The 22,100-nt window shown below is 40.9% G+C and overlaps 2 protein-coding genes across 2 annotated transcripts; both read right to left on the bottom strand.

The window, feature by feature from the left end:
* Positions 1-3,147: 3,147 nt before the first annotated feature.
* Positions 3,148-10,361, bottom strand: LY96 (lymphocyte antigen 96). Its single transcript, XM_075085262.1, has 5 exons — positions 9,960-10,361; positions 8,029-8,118; positions 6,956-7,084; positions 5,957-6,009; positions 3,148-3,732 (listed from the first exon to the last, which is right to left on the bottom strand). Exons 1-5 carry the CDS (start codon positions 10,051-10,053, stop codon positions 3,631-3,633), a joined length of 468 nt encoding a protein of 155 aa, XP_074941363.1. The 5' UTR covers positions 10,054-10,361; the 3' UTR covers positions 3,148-3,630.
* An 8,820-nt stretch (positions 10,362-19,181) lies between these two features.
* On the bottom strand, positions 19,182-21,756 carry TMEM70 (transmembrane protein 70). The gene is made up of 3 exons (XM_075085259.1): positions 21,549-21,756; positions 20,944-21,055; positions 19,182-19,859 (listed from the first exon to the last, which is right to left on the bottom strand). The coding sequence occupies exons 1-3, from the start codon at positions 21,705-21,707 to the stop codon at positions 19,411-19,413; spliced, it is 720 nt and encodes a 239-aa protein (XP_074941360.1). The 5' UTR covers positions 21,708-21,756; the 3' UTR covers positions 19,182-19,410.
* Positions 21,757-22,100: the final 344 nt, after the last annotated feature.

The following is a 22,100-nucleotide window of genomic DNA, read 5'->3' as shown; positions in this document are numbered from 1 at the left end:
CTGCAGGCGTGAGCTGCCCTCCCTTCCCTCCTTCCCCATGTCTTCCCGTTAGAAATGTCACTATCCCCATCTGCTGACCCTGAATTCCCTGTGCTGGCAGGAACGCACAGGCAGAAGGAAGCAGCTGAAGTCATTCAGCATTATGTGCTACACTGACACTTAAAAGGCAATTACTAGCATTTTCCACTGAGAAAAAAATTGTGCAAAAGGGATTAATGCTGCTATGTTTCTCTTTTGATGCCTATAACACAGATCAGGATATATCTCCGGCATCATCAAGTCCAACTCCTTCTTGCTTCAGGCACCATGTAGTTTATTTGTTCAGTATGGGTATGTGTGCTTTCGACCAGCTAAGCTAACTGGTGATTGAGGGATTGCTTATGCCTTCAAGTACATCCCTGGAAACAAGATATGCTATTGTAATACCTGAATTACGTGGAATTTCCTTTGTGTGTCTATCTCAAAGGATGTTACAATTTCAGCCAGCAAACGTACATGTTATTGCGGTCAGCAGGACTTCCTTCATTTGAAATTATGCACACTTTACTGTTTTCATCAAATGAAACTGTAATAACACAGCTCAAAAAGTGTGTGCTCTTATTGGAAAACACATTTTACAGGAACTGCTTCCTCTGATAATTACATATTTGGCGACAGAGGGTGAGGGGGTGAAGAAAAGCTATTTTCCCATCTGCAGCAAATCCTGACAGCCACTTAAAAACAACAGTAATGAGGGAGAGAAAACGAGATATTTGTGAAGGCTTTAGATATTAGTTTCAGATAAGCATGTCACACACGAGGCCTTCCTTGATTTATTTCGGTTTGCAGGGGAAGGGGCTGCGCACAGCTCACTGGAACTCCTGGCAAAATACAGGTATCTCAGGGTGCGTAGGTCTCACTGAATATTTTAAGCAAGAAATACTTAGTGAATGGTTTACTTCACAGCATTCACACCATTCAAATTCTGGACAGAGCCAGGAAATGCAGAAGTGAAACATGGATCAAAGTTTACTGGCCCAATAAATTGAAGAAAAAGGAAAGATTCAGGTCAGTCTTTGCTGAGTCCAAGTAATTCACCTCATCCTAAGTAGGTGCCTGTTTGCTGTAGAGCCCTGCGTATGGGCTCAGGAAAGTTTGGAAAGGAACAAAGTCAAATGATAACTGTTGTCAACTTTGGACAACAGTAGAAGAAAGGAAAGCCTTGTAACAGCTCTAGGAACAAGACACGCAGAGCAGACCTCTGCCTTCAGCTGTGCCCTTCACCCTGCGGTATCGCAGCAATTTCAGGGTAAGCTGTTTGCCTGACCTTACACCTTACAAAAACCTGTCTCCCCTTGTCCATGAGGGAACGTGGCGTGGCAGTCACCAGTGCTGCAATAAGTGGAAACCTTCAGTCATGCTCAGGAGAGAGCTTGAGGCCTTTGAAAGGTCTTTGCTTTATAAAGTTGTGGCTCTTGCGTTCTGTCTCGCAATCCTATCTGCTGGCATGTGTAATCATAACCCTTCAGCTGAAGACCTACACTATAAAAGTCTGCAATGCCAGCTACTGAATACATATGTTTATCTGTAAATGTCCCTATTTAGATACAGAAGTTCTATTTCTACCTTTACATATACTGTAAATCTTCTGTATCATCTATAAGGCATTAAAACGTGTACTTATGAAAAATAATGCATGCGAATGTCCTTGATTTCCAGGAGCTGTCAGTCCCTCCTATCTGTGGTACTTGCTGCTTAATAAACGAAACACGTCTTCTAACACCCTGAATAATTCAGGGCAGCGAAAAACTCAGAACACTTTGTCACTAAAAACTGTTTTGAGGCTTCACCTGGCGGTTGCTGGAAAATGTGAAATGGGTACACAGGGACATCACACAGTTAAGACTGTTCCCTAGACCAGTAATACTATTTGAAATGAACAAAATAGAATAAGAAAAGTAGGAATTGGTTATCAGGCTCTCTGGCTGCTTTTTGACTGGTATTTTAGACAAAGAGGAAACTGGTTGCAACTCTAGTAACTTGGTTACAGCGGCAGGAGCCACTGTGATACTCCATCAGGGACCGTTTCTGCAGTGGTCTGTGGGCTGAATGCAAGACAGATGCTTCGCCATTGCCACTTGGATGTAATCATGGCTTCATGTCTCCACCATAATGCAGTCCTACTTCTTATATTTTTATTGCCTTCTGATGATTTTGCTTTAGGTTGCTGAACTAGCACTATTGAAACCAATTTTTAAATGGAGTATCTACATACTTGGGTGTGGGGGTTTTGTTGAGATTTTTTTTTTCTGATACCCAGTATGAAAAATGTCTTTGCATTTAAAGTGAGATTAAAAGCTTCACTTCTGCTTATTTTCATGCTTGGTATTTAGCAGCCTGGAAGAGGGTTGATTTGTTCTGGTTTTTCATTTTTTTCAGGCATTTGGAAGTCATCTGCTATACACAGCATGACCTCACAGCCAGTGCACCACACACCTTCAACACCAGCCCGTTCATTAGAGAAAAGTGTCTGAACTCACTAACCAACCACTGGTTGGGGGCTGAGCATGAAAAGAGGACATGGCATCTTAACATCAAGGAGGGTACCTACCTGAAGACAGGAAACATTTGTACAGTGTGCTGGTCAGCTGTCTTTGACCATACAGGGGCACGAAATTGCCATGAAACCTGCAAGGATGCCACCGCTCTTCCTAAGGACCAAATCTTATACTCCATCAAGATTTTACCAAAAGTCTTGGATGTAGAGGTGCAGCAGAGAGGGAAGGTGGGCACCAAGCATCAGGCTGCCCAAGAGGCAGAAGTCACAGAACAAGCTTTAGATGTGCTTTTGGTAACTGAGAAAAAGATCAATCTTTTGGGCAGTGATTGTCCTCCTTCTGAAGGAGACGGCTTGTGTAGTCTGCCCCTCGGACACTGAGCAAGAGCTAAAAACATGCTACAGGGTTGTGGTTACAGCCCTGGAGGGCTAAATTCAGCCATACCAGATCAGTGTAACTGGAAACATGTTCCACTTTGGACGTTATTCATATCAGCTAGTACCACATATCAAATCATTACTCCTCTGCTTCAGCTCGGTGCAAACAGAGCAAAACACTAGGAAACCTTTAAAGATCATCAGAAAATAACAGGAGAATAAAAAACATGTATCAAATTGATTGTACAAACGAGTTTTATTATGAAAAGAAAGAAAGAAAGAAACAAACAAACAAAAAAATCCACCGCAGGGTTCCAAGATTCAAATGCTGTTATATGTTGAGTATTGGAGAACTTCTGATTCTTGCACTTCAAAACTTCTTGCATTAGTTCAGCACAGTCTGAAGAACTCAACTTTTTTGTAACTCAAAGCACAGCACTGAAATATAGTCCTCAGCCTGAGCCTCCAGTCAGGGTTAGTCTGTGGATTAATCAGGATGCCTGATTCACAGAGATTTTGAGATTTGCACATTGACTGAGCATCTGATTACAGCAGTGCTATAAATGGATAAGACCATCCCTCATGTAGCTTTCCAGACAGTACATGGTGTATTCTACCTCAGGAAAATTAGTGTGTTTATTATTTCACAGCTTGGATTCCAGTTGCTTGTAGAAGCGACCTCCATATTCTGGAGTTATTTGAAATGTTTGTTGCATTCAGAAACTGTCTTGTTTTACTATCATGGTGAAATTCAAGCACATGATCATATTACTCTCAGGAATATCAGAGAATATATGTAAAATAATGTTATAATTGCCCTAAAACAAGCAAGAAGGAAAAAAAGAAAATTAGTGCATAATGTTGCATGCTTTTGTCCAAGTAGCTGCTTGGAATCGTTCTGGTGATTTCTGTTAGGACTGAAAAAGAAAGATTCCCATCAGGGACTGTTATCATGGGTATATTCAGATATATGTGTACATAAAAAATAGTGCTCAACTTCCTTCTCATGACCAGGGTACTAAGGAACAGCAGCAGGCTGTGGTCCATCTTTCACTTGTCAGGGTCCCCTCTCAAACCAGAATCCTGTGCTCCTGAGGGCGCCTGCTCCCCCTTCCAGAGCCCTTCTCTTGAGTAATATCTCTGACTCCACAAACGGGAATTAAATCAGTTGATACACCAGGCTGCGTTCTGCAGGAATGGGCTTTTTTGTCCCCAATGTGAGGCAGTAACCTTATTAGCCCTTATAGCTTACATGTAGCAAGGATTCAGTCCTATCAACACTTCTATATTCTGCCACCTTCTTGCCCCATATGCAGACCGTAGGTAGCTGCAGTAACAGCCTCTGTATTTTACAGGCAGTCCTAGGGAAATCCTCCAGGCTACATACCACACAGCTTCTGACCAGTCTTGTACAGAGTTTGTTGTACTGAACAGTCCATCTTTTTGTTTTCAGCTATAACCACATACTGGACATTTAACTGCTCTTTGGCCTCAGTGGTATTTACCAAAAATCATCAACTTACGGTGAATGTATGGCGTGAATACACCAAATGTCTGCTTGACGAAAGCTAAAGCAATCCCACTATTATTGGTGGTAAAAAGTTTGTCCTGATTTTGGACATGATGTTGAGATTAGGATCAAGTAGACTAGAGAGAGGAGAGTGGAAGAAAAGACCGACGTGAGAAGAGTGCTGTAGTCATTCTTCAGTCCCTGATCAAAGTATAGCCAGCACTTCTAATGTGAGGTCTCAAACTGCCTACTTAAATCATGCTGTCAGGGCCTATCTCACCACCCTGCATGGAGCATCTGCTCCTGACCAGCAGGATACCGCTTGCCTGAACCTTAGCCGTAAGCCCAGCTCTAAGTCAGACACACTTTCTCACAGTGAATACTGCTGTAAGCAATACCGGTCCTTGCGTCAGCTCAGCATTCCTTCCAGACCCACTGTGCTCATCCACATCCAGCAGTCTGATCCGTAAAGCAGCATCACCCCAGGTTTAGCTGTTGTCTAACTACTCATCTTCACATCCTTGCACAGTCAGACTTTTGTAAGCACCAGGGCAGAAGATAGCTTGGTGGCCTTTACTGAACCCAAGTCTTTCTCTACCTTCTTTGACTCCTGTCACCTTCCTCTTCTAGTATGGCAAACTGGGGATGAGCACTGGGGAGCTGAAGGGCTCTCAGGACTAATCTAAAGACAGGGAAGCTTGCAAGAGTTTCTAGTATACAGCAAAGCCTGTAGTTCCTGGTGTTAGTTCCTGGTCTGGCAGGGTCCCATTGGGAAGCATCAGTTCTGCCATAAGCACCTCATCTATACGAGGACTGCTCATGGCAGAAGACATTGCTTTCTATTACCAGCTCTGGGGCTAGAAGAGATGCTGGATGGGATGGTGTTCAACAATGTTAGAGACCCATGAGCTTTGAGTTAGGGGGAAGCGGGAGATTTTGTATCAGTAGGAGATCCTTAGTGACATTTGTGAGGACTAATAGGGATGGTAAGGGTCTTGGGAAGGCTCAGGCAGCTGATGAGGCAGATGTTGGATGAGAGTGGGATAACCTGAGGACTGGTGCTTCTCCTGATTTAATGCTGGTGCATTGCTTTTACTTTTGGATATTGTTATCCCTCTTCAAATCTTTGAAAAGTGTTTCAGGGAGGAACAGACCAGTGAGTGAAGAGAACATAAAGTAAAGAATCAAATGGGCAGAAAGAATATGGATGGATTTACTCAAACAGGTAAAAGGAAACACAATAATTTACCAAACAAAAGGGAATGATAAAGGTGACTTTAACTGATAACTTTGGTCTTCTCTTCTATAAAATAAAGGAGGAATATTAGAGAAATGATAACCTGAGGACATTTAGCATTTCAGAGATGCTACCATTCTGGAGTCATCACTTCAAGCATGAGAAAGTTTTCTGACATTTCTTTTTGCTGTTTTCTACAGTTTGGGTGAACCTCTATTTTCTTTTTCAGAAAATATATACATGTAGGTATGTGTTTTTACTATTGTATTTCTTTACATAAAGTGCTGAAAATTACCTTTGGAAACTTTATTCTTGCACCTTTAATTTCAAATGATGATGCAACTGTTTCTGTAAAACATAGATAATTATAAATGGTTACATAATCACAAAGTCATCAAACTTCCTAAATAACTTCAAAGCATATTTCTCAGCAGCAGTCCCAATGCCATTTACTCTTCCAGTAATGAAGCCCTCACCTGTTTCTTCTCCCAGAGCTCTGCCTATTTGTCTGAACCACGTTAGAAAATAGAAATGAACCACAGTGCTCCTGCAGTATCTCCTACAGGCCCATCCTACAGTGATAACTCAAAGAATTTAAGTTTTAATAGTTGTTGAGGTGAATGATAACTGAAGAGAGCGGATATTCATTTTTAAAGAAAGGACAACATGGATTGCATATTTTGACCTCCTTACAGGTCTTTTTGGCCTTTAATCTGACATCCTGCCTGAATTATCTGGATCTGAGCCTGTGTCATGTTATTGTTGGTTAGCCCCTACAACAGGATTGACTCTTCTCTAGTCAAAAAAAGCATTATACATGGGTGTAGAGAATCTCTTTAAAAACCCATCCAAACATTTATCTAAATAAACTGTGTTCTGGATAGTAGTAGGGCCCCTAGCTGCTCTCAAGTTTTCTGTACAGTCCAGTCAAATGTACTCTTTCCACGTCAATAAATTGTATGTCAGTAAATAAAATTGTTGTGAGATGAAGGATATCAGTAATCCTAATTTACTGAGATGGAAACTACAGTACAAGGATGTTAAAGCATAGAATTTGGAAAATCTCTGGTTTAGTGGGGTTCTGGCACCGGACAACTGCCTGATCTGAAGTCTGATGCCTGCCAAGCAAGGCGAATCAGTCTAGGCTGCAGAGAGAAGAATCTCTCTGCACAGGATGATCAATCAGTCTTTTAAGAAATCTGCTTAGTGGTGGAAAAGGGCTGGCAGGGTATGGCCTTGTTTTGGAGGCAACCTGCCAAGCAAGGGAAAAGCATCATATATTTTCTGCACCAACCTCCTTTTAGCATTCCGCACACTGAATATTTGTCGTCGGCTCCGCTGCAGAGGACTTCTCTCCAATGTAACGCTCTGGCACCGTCGTACCAGACATTGAAGACAGCCGTCAAAAAGGTGATGTCACTTCCTAGTTAATAAATTGCAGGTAAGAAAAATGTAACTGGTGGGGAGGAAAAACACATACGCAGGCATGCTATTCAGATAAAAACCAGTTTTCTCTGAAATACAGTATTTTTTAAAGACTACCTCCAAAACAAACAAAAATACGTATCTTGAAAACTGCTGCTTCCAGAAAAATAAGAAGCTGGTTTTCAACAAAAAAAATCAGTCTTAAAAGTAACTCAGTGAACAATTTCAAAATCTGTTTTAATTTCTTCAGCAAAGATAACAAAGTTCACTCACTTTCACAGGTAACCCAAAACAATACTCAGATGAGGGCTCTGTAGTTTTAAGCAGGTGTTGCAAACAAGCTGTCCTGAATTCTGGTAGCCATCATAAAGATATCTTTCTAGGGAAACAAACTCGCCCCAGCTCTGGAGATTTTACTCAGAAGGTAAAGTTTACGATACAGCTGTTTACATAAGTAACCCAGCCTGCCAGCTTAGAGCTGGGTTTAAACATTAGTTTTGAGGTTGGGTTTGCATACATAGTCCAGGACCATTTCCAGCTTCTGGAACACACATATTCTTAGTAGAAACCCTGCCATACTCGGATAGCCTAATTATATTCTCTGTCCTTAAAGTGACTTACTTCAGGCCAGAAGCACTTGTGTGCTGCAAAATCTTGTCTGCTCCTTTCAGACAAATGCACGTGCACCTAAACCATCTCAGCTTTGCAGGTACAGCGCCAGTTAGCGTGCAGAGCTCTAGTAACTGCTCCAACAAGTAAAAGTCAAGCACACTTATTTTCACAAATCACAAGTTCTGTCCATTATTATCGTTTATCCATTCCATTTTTAATCACAGAAAGTGATCTAAATAATTTGACATTTAGGGTAAAGTGTCAGCTTTTTGACTGTAGTAATTTTTTTTGCATTTGTAGAATATAATTGCCCAGTCAAGAGGGACTCACTTGGAATCCAGGTAAGAGCAGCTCTCCAGTCTGATTTGTCCACGATATTGCAAGGTGTCACATTAAATGTGAAAGCATGAGCTGTAGAATCTACAGGATAAAAAAATATTTCATATTGTTAGCGTGAATAGGTTTCTCCAATAAAATTTAAAAAAACCATATAAACACACAATATACACATTTAAAAATGTATTTAATATAAGGTATATACTATAAAATTCTCTAATATAAATATGCAGAGTAAACATTAAATATGTATTTAAAATGTTATTTCTGATTATTTGTATGCTTAGAAGGCAAAAATAATATCATATCACTTTGAGATTAAGTAGTAAGGAAAGTCAGTTGGTAGGTCGATGATAGCTTGCACACAAAAGTCAGAGGCAAAAGTACCTTTATTTCTCCTTTGAAGTTACACAAACTTTTTATTAGCATTGAGCCAGTATGGTCCTGTGCTGAAAATATCCTTACGTACGCTAACCATGGAATCTATATAAACTCGCTGACAACATCTAAATATGTTTTTAATGTACTAGCATATTTTCCAGGATAATGTAAATGAGCCTTTGAGTAGGCTTGCTTTGCACTCACCTAATTGCACAGCACTGTGCGCTGTACAATGCACAGTGTCAGATGCAGTGTGATAAAGCATCATACAACCTGTATCTAATCTAACTTAGACCCCAATATCTGATATTTTAATTTTTAAAAAATTAAATAATTTCCAGTCATTATTTTTACTTTCATTTTAGGAAATAATTCTATTCAGTTCAGCTTGTTTCTGCCCTCCCTCATGTGCTCTTGCTGAAGAAGTGCCCTGCTTGCCACGGGCCCAGAGGCAGGGTGGGGAAGGGGTGCTTCCCATGCTAACCCAGCTGAGTGCCAGCAGGAGCAAATGGGATGGCAGTGTGATTTACACTGAGGGGTTCAGGCTTGTGTTTCAGGGATTAAAGCAAGGGGCGTGCAAAGGGAAACTGTACGGCTGTTGGTAACAGTCAGTTTCTCATCTTGGATACAACTACACGTGGGAAATTACGGCAGGAAAAAGGGCAATCAAAGCTCACCATGGTCTCAAAGGTTTGTTTTGCAAGCTTAAGTACCACCACTTTTACCCTTGTTAATGTGTTAATGTATTAATGTAAAGCACTTTTACCCTTGTATTAATGTAAAGCACTTTTACCTTTGTTAATGTATTAATGTATTAATGTAAAGCAAAGTACCCAAACTAAACATCCCCTCCTGTTCCTCAGTTTATATAGCTATTTTACAGGTGACATACACTAGTAATGCACACAGATTTTCAAAACGCCTTGTCTTTTCCTTGCAAAATATCTCCTCAAAAGCCCACCTTCTTGCCCCTGAGTCTGCAGGGGCACACTGAACCTGTTCAGTACGGAGATCAGGGAGGTGCCAAGTTGTTGCAGAATCGACCAAAACCCTCAGTGAATGACATAGATCCAGTGGCCTACGACACAGACACAGCAAGAAAGGACACGCCATGTTGTCCCAGAGCCTAACGGATCCTCCGGCCTGACACAATATCACATTCCCCCTTTTTTCCTGTGTACTTAAAGCTTTTCATTGTAATGTCTCGGTTAAATCAACGTGGATAATTTATACAATACAGTACTTGCAAAAAGAAGTTTAAATCTCTTATTTTTCTAATATTTCCTGAATCGCAACATACCTGCTTTACTTGGGATAAACGTCTCTCTTAGCTGCTGCAACCAGCATTGTGGTAATATTCGCACTTATGCTGTATAATTCTTGTAACAGGGTAATTAGTAACAGAAATATACTCCAGCTGAACTTCTTTTTATTTTTCTGTATTCACCAAAGAAACACATTTGAAGGAAAGTTCACATTTCCCCAGACTACAGCAATTATTGTGCAAGCACCAGTACAAAAAGAATAAGCTATTTTTTACTTACCACAAAAAGTATATGACAGTTCTAGATCTGACGACGTACAAAGAAATTCGCTGGCTCCAGGAGTGAATAAAATAAAAAAAAGAAGTCCAAACATAGTTACTTATTTTACTCAGCTCTTGATGGAATAAAACTTCATTTTGGTGAAAGAGGAACAAAAATTCAGCGCAGTCATCCTCAGTCACATGTCTTCAGGGACTATTCGGTAATTTTGTCAAATTCTCTGCAATCTTAATTAATCCCATGGCAGCCCTATCAGTTATCATCACAATAAATTCTGTGAAGAAAAAGATTTTCTGCCTTTGTTGTTACATTTTCACCAGAAAACACAGCTCAAGCCATGAGTGAAAAATGAAAGAGAAAACTGTCTGAAATAGGGAAGTGAGAGGAAGTAAAATTATGATTACCAGAAGCACGTAAAGGGCAAGCTTTGTTGACTCATCAGACATAACATTTGTTAAGGCATGATTTCAAACACTCACAGAGTTTCCTGTACAAAATAAAGAAGAGAAAAATCCACAAATTACGAAAAGCAAGTCCACTCTCTTATTGGTATGGTAGTCAATAACCCTCACAAGTTTTCAGAATTGATTCCTTACAAACCATGCTTTAAGAACATGTCAGCACTCAGGAGAAGTGTAATTAGATGATATATTTCCAAATGGATGTAAGAATGGGAGCTGGATGCAGCCGTCTGACGTGTTACTGAGTAGAGCCACTGATGTCCTGCCCTACCTCAGCTGTATCTATCACAGTCATACTTCTTAGTGAAAACAATTTTAGAAACCCACAAAATTAGAGTTGATGACTCCCACATCCCCCTCCCAGCCTCCCTCTGTGACCTTATCACGTACTCTTCCCCGCAGTCTCTGCTGGAGGAGCGGCCCTGCACAATTTGCCCAAGAGCACGGAGCCCAACCACTGACTGCTGTGCTGGTGCAGGGCACAGGCGTGGGTCCAGGTGGACACTAACCATGAGGCAATTAATAGGAAAAGCTTCAAATTTTGGCTGAGATGTTTCTATAGGAACAGAGAATCTACCTGTCACAACTGAAGATAGGTTAGGAACCTGGGTTTAACCTAGGATGTTGAAAACAGTCTAGGTTGCAGATTTTGGCACTCAAGTTGAAACACTGAAACAAAAATTCTTAAAGCACTTTTGGTATTATATATACTCTCTTATGTCTGTCTGTTAGTGCAATACACAAAAAATAACATATTTTGCCTGTATCTGCTATATCAGTTTTGCGGACTAAACTGGGTCAGCTTTTACTGCACAAACCCAGCGATACTGCTAGTCCCAACTACAGAAACAGATGAAAAAAAGAAGTCCAATAACTCATTCAAGAAAGTACAATCGCCATCTAACTGACAGGAAATGCAATTCTATTTTTTTCTGAATATAATAAAATATGGAAACTTATTGAAGTTATGGAAGAATGATTTACAGAACTTAACCAGATTATTTTCCCATGAGTTACCTACTTGATTTGTATGTACGTCTGCAGGCTCCTCTTAGATCAGAAACCGTATTTGTTATGGAAAAGAAGCAGTATACACAATAGACAGGCATTTGGTTTATATTAAGAAGGAAACTCAATAAAAACTACTTATAACTAATATAACTTAATCAATAGTTCTGACTCCTTCACTCCCCATCATAGTGTCTAAAAGCTTTTATTTTCACAAATTCTGTGCACACCAGGGTAATATTTTACATATTTTAAAGATAAAGTAGCAAAATATTTTGGTTTTCAGAAGTCCAAGCATATGACACAAAAGGTAATTTAGGAACAGCGACATGCACAATAACTTGACTGATTGCACCCAGAAGAAAGAGCGGGAGGGAGAATTCTATTAAAACTACCTAAAAGTACCAACTAATGAGTTAATGCATGTAATAATTCACAAAATAAGATAGAAATTTGAAAATTCAATATGGCTAGAGAATTCTCACCAGTATTTCCAAATCTTTCTACAGACCACAGGAAGAGTCCCACCAGCCTGACAGAGTTCAGGACTGAAACAAACTTCTAACATTTGGCTTTTTACTGGGAATTCAAACTGACACAACTTTCCTGACAGAACTCCAGAGTACATACATCGTACACAAGTTTTTGCTGTTGTTTAATAGGATGCTCTAAAACATACGCACCCTTTGTGATCATAGCAATAAGACAGTTCTGTTTCCAAATGGCCAAATTTTGCTTAAAAATAGTAAAATATGTAGTGAAATTCAAATCAATCAGGAAGGCTTTAGTAATTGGAAAAAGAAATGGAGCAATGAAGCAGCCAGTAAAGAACAGCTGCCTTGTACAGGTACTGTTACCATGTCCAAAACAGGTTCCTCTGAACTACAAAGCCGTGGCCACTGACGTGGAGCGAGCCTAATCAGCGAGAAGCCAAGTCAGGCTCTCTGCTGACTCCTCTGTCAGTCCAGCAGATTTACCAAAAGTCACAGGTCAGTTTGAAGTAGGCATGAGATGGCACTGACCGTACCCTATTGACGTATACAATTACCCAGCTGAAAGCGCATCCCTCTGCGGCCAGTCTTGTACTTGCTTCGCTGCACAGTGCGTTGAGTGGCTGATGTACTCATGGGCAGACTGGAAAGTGCGCTCCAGATTTACAAGATTTTATATAAAAGCTCTTTTGACATAAATGAAGACAAGCTCTCTGCTGAACTCCATGACTTTCTAGACCTGCTTCAAGAATAGGTGGGTTTTTTCAGATACTTGCTGCAGTAAATGATATAGATGAGGAATGAGTCCCCCCTGGTGGCTTAGACAGACAGACACATGGGGAAATCTTTGTATCCCCTCCTGCTCCTTATTGCACAAGTCAAGACTATTCCAATGCTTTAAAAAATCAGTGTAACTAGGCTCCATTTTAAAAGGATCTGGCTGGCTAGTGGGAAAATAGGAACAATAAGTTCTATTGGTATCAGGGCTAAAATATAACTTACGCCCATGATTATAAAGTCTACAACCTTCATCATTGTGTCTGGTCAAATTGTCCTTAAATTAAAATAACCTCAATAATTTTAAAATCTTGTACGAAAGTTCAGTTTTAGACGCTTGTGTCCTCTGATGCCCCTATCAATGCCATTCATAAAAGTGACCTCTTGTGATGCTCACTGAAGCCCCCAACTGGTGCCCTAGAGGTATGAGTCTGTTCTGTCCCTTTCAAGTCAGTATGAAGGGCACTGGAGAGGAAGGACATAGAATTCTATATATTTTATTTTCACTAAATACTCTTTCTTTACTATAATCTTTTTCTTACATAGTCAGATCCAGAAGGAAGGTGAAAAGGAGAGAGAGAGAAGTGGAAAGAGCTACACGACAGTGTTACTTCACTAGAGTTTTGCAAGAATTTACTTCATTTATTTTGAAATCCTTTGCAACTACATTTAGTAGGGACCAACTCTCATACCCAGTTAACAGTACATAAAATAAATCCAAGTCTAGAGAATTTAGGATTTCATACCTATGACTTTTCATTTTGTCTACATCTGAGATGCTGAGGGTAGAAGTTTAACTCCAAGCCTCCTCACCAATTTGTTGTTAAAGTCCTTAAACTAATTTATGATATTTTTATCTTCTTTCTCAATATATCTAACAAGTGCTTAACTTACTTGTGATTGCTTTCCAAAATAATCACTTTGTGTTTAGATTGCTGGCTGCAGATGAGTGCTTTGACCAGATAAGCACTTAGAAGTCACTGAAGGAAAGATTTATAATATACATTACCATAATATCTCATCACAGGAAAATAAATAACAGTATACCAATACAGCAGAGGAGAGTACTCTGTTTCAAAGTGTTAGTCAGACAGAATTAAAAATTATGTCCTAGTTCTCGGCATGTACCAAAACCTCACATTAATAGAACACTTTTAAGATGTTAAACACATTTATTCAATAAAGAAAGAGGCAATAATAATAGTTTAATTTTCCTTTTTTGCAGGACTATTTGTGACAGTATTTGAAATAGACCTTTTTGCAGCTGGAAGCAGACATGTTTATTACTGGGTTTAGGGACAGTGCTGAAGACAGTCTAGTATAAAGGGGCTATACATAAGGCATAATGCATTCACAAAAAAAAACAACCCACACTTGGCAATCAACATAAGAAGTAGAAAAACTGTAGGAAATTATGGGTAAATCTCTCTTCTCAAATCCTCCCATCCTATCTTCCACAGTGTTGACAGTGGAAGTAGAAAGTCAAGCCCAGGGATACCCGAAAGAGGTAGAGGACTCAGCTCCTCTACCTGCAGCTGACAAAGTACTTGAGGGCACCAGGGAAGTCCGACCCAAGGGCAGTGCTCCAGCACGTATCCAGTGGTGAGCTGGTAGCATTTGAGTAAGAAAGCAAATAGTTGTGGAGAGAAAGAAAAAGTGATTATTCGGAATATATATATTTTTAAGTGCTGTATGCACGTTGGCTTAGTGGTTTGATTTGAATATAACCCACTAAACCATGGGAAGCTATTAAAGCGAAGCAAATACACGCCAGGTGGTATCCTGTGGAAACAATTATGTTGGAAGTAACTCTCTGTCTGTTGCCAGTAGGCTTATGGTTTATTCTTTCTAAGCCAAGTTTAAGATTAGTTATACTCTAAAGTATACATTAAAATGTTAAAGTTGTTGAGGGGAAGAGAAGGCAGAGGGTGAAGGGAAAAGGGCCGTGCCCTACCTGAGGCTGACAGAAAGCATACCACAGCTTTCTGTCCACTACCACATAACACTGCCCACCCTGGTATTCCAGAAATGGAGACAGCTGGACATGTTTTGCAGTCATTTGCTCTTGTTCTCTATTCCTCCCTGCTTAAAATAGCTGCTCGCTGAGGTCTGTATAGCAGTGGGATAATCTTATAGTGGGCCAAACTCCCAGCTAGCACACTTGTCCCATGTCTCAGTGGGGCTGCAGCAGGCTATGTTGTACTTGGGGGCATAAAGAAATTTGTGGTATGACCACAGAACTCCAGGGCAATCGAATTGCAGCAGCTTACCAAGCTTCCACCTAAGTTATACTGAGGCAATTGTAATAATTCACATGTGCTCTTAATTTTCACAGCACAAACAGAATTTCGTGAAGTTTCCATCACCTAAATTAGGCTTTCACAGTACCGTGCAAAAACCTACTTAGATTTTCTTCATCTTTGCCAATGTGATGACTCTGGTTTGTATAACGCAAGCTCCATTGAAATTAGTTACATTTTGAGAGAGTGTGGTTAAGAGTATGAAGTACCTCAGAGTTTTAAAGATTTCTCTTTAAAGTATCAAAAGGTGATAATTTTCTCATCAGAATTTTCTACATTTGCAAGAAAAGGCTGAGGGTTGTGGGATAATTTAATTTAAAAAATAACATTAAAGAATGACAAGAAGCATTGTACTTTATAATTAAGAACAGACAGGGACTAATGAATAATATTGTGGACAAAGCTAAAAACCTGAGAAAAAGGGAGAGGGACACCAGCAAGAAACTAGCATGTAGTCAAAGACTGAAAAGGAAAATTTGCATGTATCCTGTCTGTTTTCCTGGGGAAAAAAGCAGTCATCTGTGACCTTTGGTGGAAGCTCTTAAGGCTGGAAAGGGATAGGAAGCAAACGTCTAGGAAAGAGGATCGAGTCATTTAATAAGTTCCTGCTCTTCACATCAGATTGAGTGAAACTGGTACCGGGGTAAGGTGTGAGACCCAGCTGCTAGGGACACGTGACTGGTTGGTACTGGAAAGGCTGCAAGAGCTGGCAACCTTCATAGTACGCGTAGCCTTACAAATAAGACAGCTTGTAAACCACATATTTTACAAGACTTGGCTTCTACATCAGTATTTCCTTCAGAATCTCCACGTGTATGAGCATATTCTCCAGGTCTTATAAATTAATTGTTTCTTACACCCAAAGAAAAATCAGCAACTTCCAGGGATGAAAATTTTAGCAGGAAGTAATACTTCTGCAGTTAGAACAGTTTTTCATCAACTGTATAAAACTGAACAAAAATAAACTAGAAGAAAACAGTAGTTCATAAAATTCATAGGACTGTGAAGGACGTAGACCTAACATAACCAGGCTTTGGGAATTATTTGATAGCAATCTGTTTATTGAAACACCCTACAGTCAATTGTCCTGCAGGATTTGTTAGTACCAAGGGGGCCTGTTTTGGTTTACGCACATTTCCTAGCTTAGAAGCACACCAAGCATTTCGGTTTCCCACTTGGAAATGCACTCAGTACACTATGACATATCTGTATTAAGACAGGCTGTTCGAAACCCAAAGTAAAACAGAAACACATCTAGAAGTATTTTTGGATTACGTGTCCATTCATTTATTTTGCTTCTAATGTGAGGAACAAACTACAGTTGTTTGAATACTAGTCTCTGCTGCTGCTACCAGGTTCCAGGGTTCTAAATCAGTCATGTATGTGTAAGTGTATCAAATACTGTGTTCAGTTTTGGGCCCCTCACTACAGAAAAGACATCGAGGTGCTGGAGCATGTCCAGAGAAGGGCAACGAAGCTGGTGAAGGATTGCGAGCACAAGCCTTATGAGGAGCAGCTGAGGGAACTGGGGTTGTTTAGCCTGAGAAAAGGGGGCTGAGGGGAGACCTTCTTGCTCTCTACAGCTACCTGAAAGGAGGTTGTAGTGAGGTGGGTGTTGGTCTCTTCTCCCAAATAACAAGTGATAGGACTAGAGGAAATGGCTCAATTTGCATCAGGGGAGGTTTAGATTGGATCTTTGGAAATACTTCTTCACGGAAAGGGTTGTCAAGCATTGGAACAGGCTGCCCAGGGAAGTCGTAGAGTTGCCATCCCTGGAGGTATTTAAAAGACGCGCAGATGCGGTGCTTGGGGACATGCTTTAGTGGTGGACTTGGCAGTGTTTGGTTAACAGCTGGATTTGATGATCTTAAAGGTCTTTTCCAACCTAAATGATTCTAAATTCACACTGTTAGTAAAAATTGCAAAAAAAACCAAATCTGAGAATCCTGGGATTATACACAAGGACAGGTAGAGGTGGAAACACTAGCAGGGATGGGGTCAAAGCCATACTTATTTGGCAACCATAATGAGTATCATGATTTTAAGATTTACAACTTGGTTGTTTCCCAAACTGAGTTTGCCAAGTTAGCAGCAAAGAAGGTAGAAGCAGGTAGAGTATTTTGCATCTCTAGTAAGTTTGGCCTTTCTTTTCTTTAAAAGTACTTTTAAAAGAAAGCTATGGAATTACCATTATTTTCAAGTTGCACGCTATTAGTATAAAATACTTTTCTGAGACTACATCATGGCCAGAATCATGATCTGTCTTCTGGTAGAAATCTGGGGGATTTTGTGGGTTTGTACGCTTGGTTGTTTGGTTTTTGTTAATTAAATCATCTATGTGTCAGAAAGCGACCTGCTAGCTTAACTTGCATTTCACTACCAGAAGACAAACAGATAAAAGAAGTAATGTTTAACTCACGTACTTTTTTTTTTTTTTGAGAAACTTAGCCACTGGGATGGAGCTCTCTTACTATTGCTACTTAAATCTGAATCAGCCAAGTCTCAAATTTAACAGTGAAAATTTTCTGCAATCAGAAGAAAAGGCTGAAGATTTTGATATTGCTCAAGGGGTACATAAACATAGTCTTGAGGCCTCTCTTTTACCTTCTCCTGCCAATTCTGTTTCCTCTTCTCCCTGTATTTGGCATTTAAGGATGAAGTTGACGTTACCCACAAGCACAAGAAAAGAGTGAATGCATGAGACATGGAAAGAACTGAAAGATTATTCTTAATTAGGTGTAAAACACCTCTTCAGTAAGGACAAGCAGTACAACCAGGTGATCAGAATTGCTTGTTACTGGCCTCACGTCTTCAATAACATTTATGGATTTTTTTTTTTTATCTTATTGTTACCTATTAAGTGACACTGGCTTAATGGGGCTAGATCAGGCTTTTAAAATTACAGCTGTGCCAAGACAAAAAAACTGCCTCAAAAATATCTGAATGGGATGATTTCCTTTTTAATTACTCAGCAAGTAAATCAAGAGCAGTTTCAAGAGTCTGAAAAGCAACACTTAAAAACACTGATGTTTTAATATGACCTATAGTGTCATCCTATGACAGGACACTGAAATAATAGTCTTGGAAGACATTTAGATTCGTCAGTACATTTTTTTTCAGCTAGAACTTAACAAACATCCGTAAAGGTAGCTATAATTATTTTCTCTTTATTTGCAGTATCAGGATGACTTAATTAGTAGCATCAGATTTACTTATTAGAAAGGGCACTGAAAATACAAAAGGAGTAATGTGAATTTAGCCTTTTTTTTTTAATGCAGTAATTTTTAAGCCTCAAAATATTCAGGACCTCCATGATTTGAAAACAAATATCTGTCAGTTTATGTGACAAACATTTCCTTGGGCTAAAAACATTTAAATCCAATTTCCACATACTTAAGAGTACAGAACTAACCACTCTAGTCACAGGAAGAGATCTAATCCTCTTTTTACTTAAGATAAAGGTGGCTTCCTTTGGAGCTCTAAAAATCAAGAGGTATGTTTTTTAAAGGCACAAGATCTAAACAGTACTCTACAGGAGATTCCCTTTTGCTTCCTCACCTTACATAAATGCTGACAGAGCCCATTTTAACCACTAGCTGATAGCATTTTCTTTAAGTCAGTTCAAATACAGCCCATTTTCAACAGGATAGTCACAGAGCAAATATGCTGCTAAGGTGCTTCCCCCTGCCCAACAAAAGAGGCTTCTTGTCCTCCACCGCTGGGGACAGGGTTGCTTGGAGTGGGGCTACAGCTTAAGAAACCATTGAGTAGCTGTGCATAGCTAGAGAATATTGCAAGGCAGCCATTCTCCCTATCTTCTCCCAAGGCCTGCAAGCCTCTAGGAGGCTGTAACGCCAACTGGCAACAACTGTCTGCTTTCTGCGGAATCCTCCTGGCTACCAATGCTCTCACAAAGGGAAGTCAAAGCCATCTCCATTCCTTTCATACCACCAACAGCATTGATGAAAAAGCCCCATCTTTTTGGACTAAGGACAATTAATCTTTAAGGCTTAAAAGCTTAACTACATTCTTGATGGGTAATAAGTATAGATGAATTTTTTTTCTATGAATGGCTCCTTTTGAAATGGAGATGGTGAGAGTGCCGCACAGCCCATGCATTTCACAGTTCTCCTGCATAGTTAACAATAAAAACCAGGCCAAGAACAAACAAGCACAACACAGATCTAAGCATACTTTTTTTTTTTTACTATGTTTTGTGTCATTAACTCTGAAGAAACTCTCACAATGTTTACAAGTTTTAAAAAAATGTGTTGGTTGTTTTTTAATACATTCCAAAATGCATTTGGGGAACTCTAGCTATCTGATACTTCAGAAAACATAATAGAATCTTACATTCTTTCACATATATAGCACTGCACCATGAACAACAATGGTGACATTCATGATCTTCAAATTACTTCCTTTCATCAGGTTCCTTCTCCTCCTCTAGGTTAAAATAAAAGGATTTGTCATAGCCCATGAGATGGTTATAATCCTGAGGATTCGGGAAAAGCGTCGGATTAACAAGCATTGATTTTGTTTTAGCATAAAATGTTGTAAACATCTTGGTGATGTCTGGAATCTTCACATCTTTCTGATGGAAAACTGTCGCTTTTTCTGCCAAGATTGCGTTGTATGTAATGGCCGTATACGTGTCCATTTCATCTTTGTAATACAGTCGAATCACATAGCCTTTTGTAAGGACATGCAAAGTAACTGGTGTTACAAATGTAAAAAACCCGATCAACCCATAAAAGGCAGCTTGTATAAACAGGCTTTCAAATCCAATACCAGTTTTGAGCACGATGTAGGGCATCATGAACAGATTGAATATGCTGGTGGAGTAAGAAAAAAACCTCACACCTACACAGAACAAGACCAAAAGAAAATGATGGTTAATATTTATGAGTAAAATTATCTCTATGATTAGGTATGTTTGGCTACTATATATATTGATGGCACTACTTGGACAGCTGCAGTTACTGAAAATCCACTTCCCTTTTATTTTTTAAGCTCACAAAGAAACCATTGGAAGTTCAACCCTACCTTCTTGCCACTTGTTTATATATTTGTTTTGGGTTTATCAGAGCTGGTAGCTGGCTCTATTTCTATGATGCAGTCAGCTACTAGCTGTTACGCACACCTATGAAGCTTTTACTTCACAGATAGGAAAGTGATTTCAAAAGAAACTTTACTCCAGTTGTGGACACACATAATGGTAATCGTCACAGGTATGACTGGGAATTTCTCTCGTCATCAACAACTAACGTTGATGTTCGGTGTACATTACAAAGAAGCTTGCTTGGTCCCCCACCATATGTAACTTGAAAAACCTAGGTTATCCAGTATTAACAAGTACTCCGCAGCCATCCTGCGTGCAGCCTGAAAGACAGCAGCCAGTGTTGTGGATCACCCACAAGCCACCATGAGAACCAGCAGTCTAACATGCTGTGATAAGTATGTATGTTACGGCATAATCACTCCTTCTTTAAGACACATGTCAAAAACATGTATCAGAAAACATCCAATGGATTACTTTTCACGAGGTCTTTGTAACATTAACTAGTCGAAGAAAGATCAACAGAGTCTCATTACAGATAGTGCATTTCATCATAGTATCTGTCTACTTCAGAAACATTTCAGTAACATTTGAAAGTGCACAGAATATAAACAGCAGTTACGGCTAATCTTTGTTCGCACTCCGAAGGCTGCAAGCGAAGCAGGACCAGGCTGAGGGGTTACAGAGATGCACAGTACCTACAGAACTCCCTGTAGACCTAAGTGTAGAAGCAGACACCACATTTTTTTTGCTGTACAGAGGATCCAGTTTTTACCAGAGTTGGAAAGGACAAGATGCTCTTTTATAACATTGCATTTTAAAGTTATTAAACACTGTTAAATTAAAAAAAAAAAAAAGGGGCAATACAAGTCACTTCAAGTCACATACCTAACACTGCCTTTGCCAAATTTCCTTTATAAACTAGTCTTCCATGTTCTGGGTGTTCATGAGGGGAGGACGTTGAAAGGCTGCGAACAGCCACTCCTTGAAAAGATGTCACCTGAAAGATGAAAGTAGTACATGACCAAGAAACATCAGTACCAAAATACGCTTTTTAAAATATATATTTATATATATACACATCCACAAATATATACCTATATACGTATATATACGAACGCAAAGTTTCTCCTTGCCCTGAACCTATTCTCAGCATCTTAAATTAGGGATTAAAGTCAGATTACACTACAACACGTGCCACAAGCAAACTCCAACTGATACGCTTCTTGACTGTTTTAATAATCTCCCATTTAGATATGCCAAATTAGCACTAAATATTTGCAGCCCCACTGACAAAGATTAAGTCTGCAGCCCTGTCACAAACGGCTCTGCAGGGAGACACTCCCACCCCCGCGCTTGCCAGGCCTCCGTCTGACCCCAGGGGTGCCTTGAGCGGAGTCTTCGTTCCCTCCTTAGAACCCCGTTTTGGCCGCGGCCCCGAGGCCTGCCGCCCTGCTCTGCCCTCCCTGTCCCCGCCACCCCCTCCCCACAACCTGTGGGGCCCCCGCGGCGGCGGGCAGGGCGGCCCGGCGGCGGCAGCCGGCCGGGAGCCGGCGGTAAGGGGCGCCCCGCAGCCAGGAGGCGGCGGCGGCGGGGGCTGGGGGGGCGGCAGGCCGGCGGGCGGCCGCCCGCAGCAGCAGCACCCACAACATGTCGGGCCGCCTCCCGCAGCGGCCGGCGGAGGGAGAGCGCCCGGCGGTGCACCAGTCGGGAGCCCCCGCCGCCTCCTGCGGCCCCGCGCTTTGGTTCCGCCGGCGGGAAGGGTCCGCCCGGTCCCGCCGCGCACCCGGCCGGCTGCTGGGGACACCCTCCGCCCGGTGGTGCGGCACCCCGGCCCTGCGGGCGGTGCGGGGCTCTGAGGCAGATATTCAGGGGCGCTCCCGCCAGCGTTGCGTTCGTGGGGGGCAGTCGGGCGGCGGCGAGACCGAGAACAATTAGGACCCGTGCAATTAGGGCCCGCGCCCAGCGAGTTTCGGACGCCGCCTGCACCGGGCGGGGCGGGGTGGGGCGGCGAGCCCTCAGGCACCTCGGCTGCCGCCAGCCCC

The sequence above is a fragment of the Phalacrocorax aristotelis genome, chromosome 2, assembly GCF_949628215.1.
Source record: "Phalacrocorax aristotelis chromosome 2, bGulAri2.1, whole genome shotgun sequence".
NCBI lineage: Eukaryota > Metazoa > Chordata > Aves > Suliformes > Phalacrocoracidae > Phalacrocorax > Phalacrocorax aristotelis.
Note: the sequence above shows the minus strand (reverse complement) of the source record. Positions and strands in the feature narration are given on the sequence as shown.

Bases quoted from the DNA above. Each gene is read 5' to 3' on its own strand.
- LY96 (XM_075085262.1), bottom strand. From the start codon at position 10,053: ATGTTTGGACTTCTTTTTTTTATTTTATTCACTCCTGGAGCCAGCGAA. The intron at 7,085-8,028 runs GTGAGTCCCTCT...TTTATTAACTAG, and splicing joins TGCTCTTACCTGGATTCCAA to GAAGTGACATCACCTTTTTG. The intron at 6,010-6,955 runs GTTGGTGCAGAA...TATGTTTTACAG, and splicing joins GTGCGGAATGCTAAAAGGAG to AAACAGTTGCATCATCATTT.
- TMEM70 (XM_075085259.1), bottom strand. From the start codon at position 21,707: ATGTTGTGGGTGCTGCTGCTGCGGGCGGCCGCCCGCCGGCCTGCCGCC. The intron at 21,056-21,548 runs GTTGTGGGGAGG...TTCATCTTTCAG, and splicing joins CCGCCGCGGGGGCCCCACAG to GTGACATCTTTTCAAGGAGT. The intron at 19,860-20,943 runs GTATGTGACTTG...TGTTCTGTGTAG, and splicing joins TTTGGCAAAGGCAGTGTTAG to GTGTGAGGTTTTTTTCTTAC.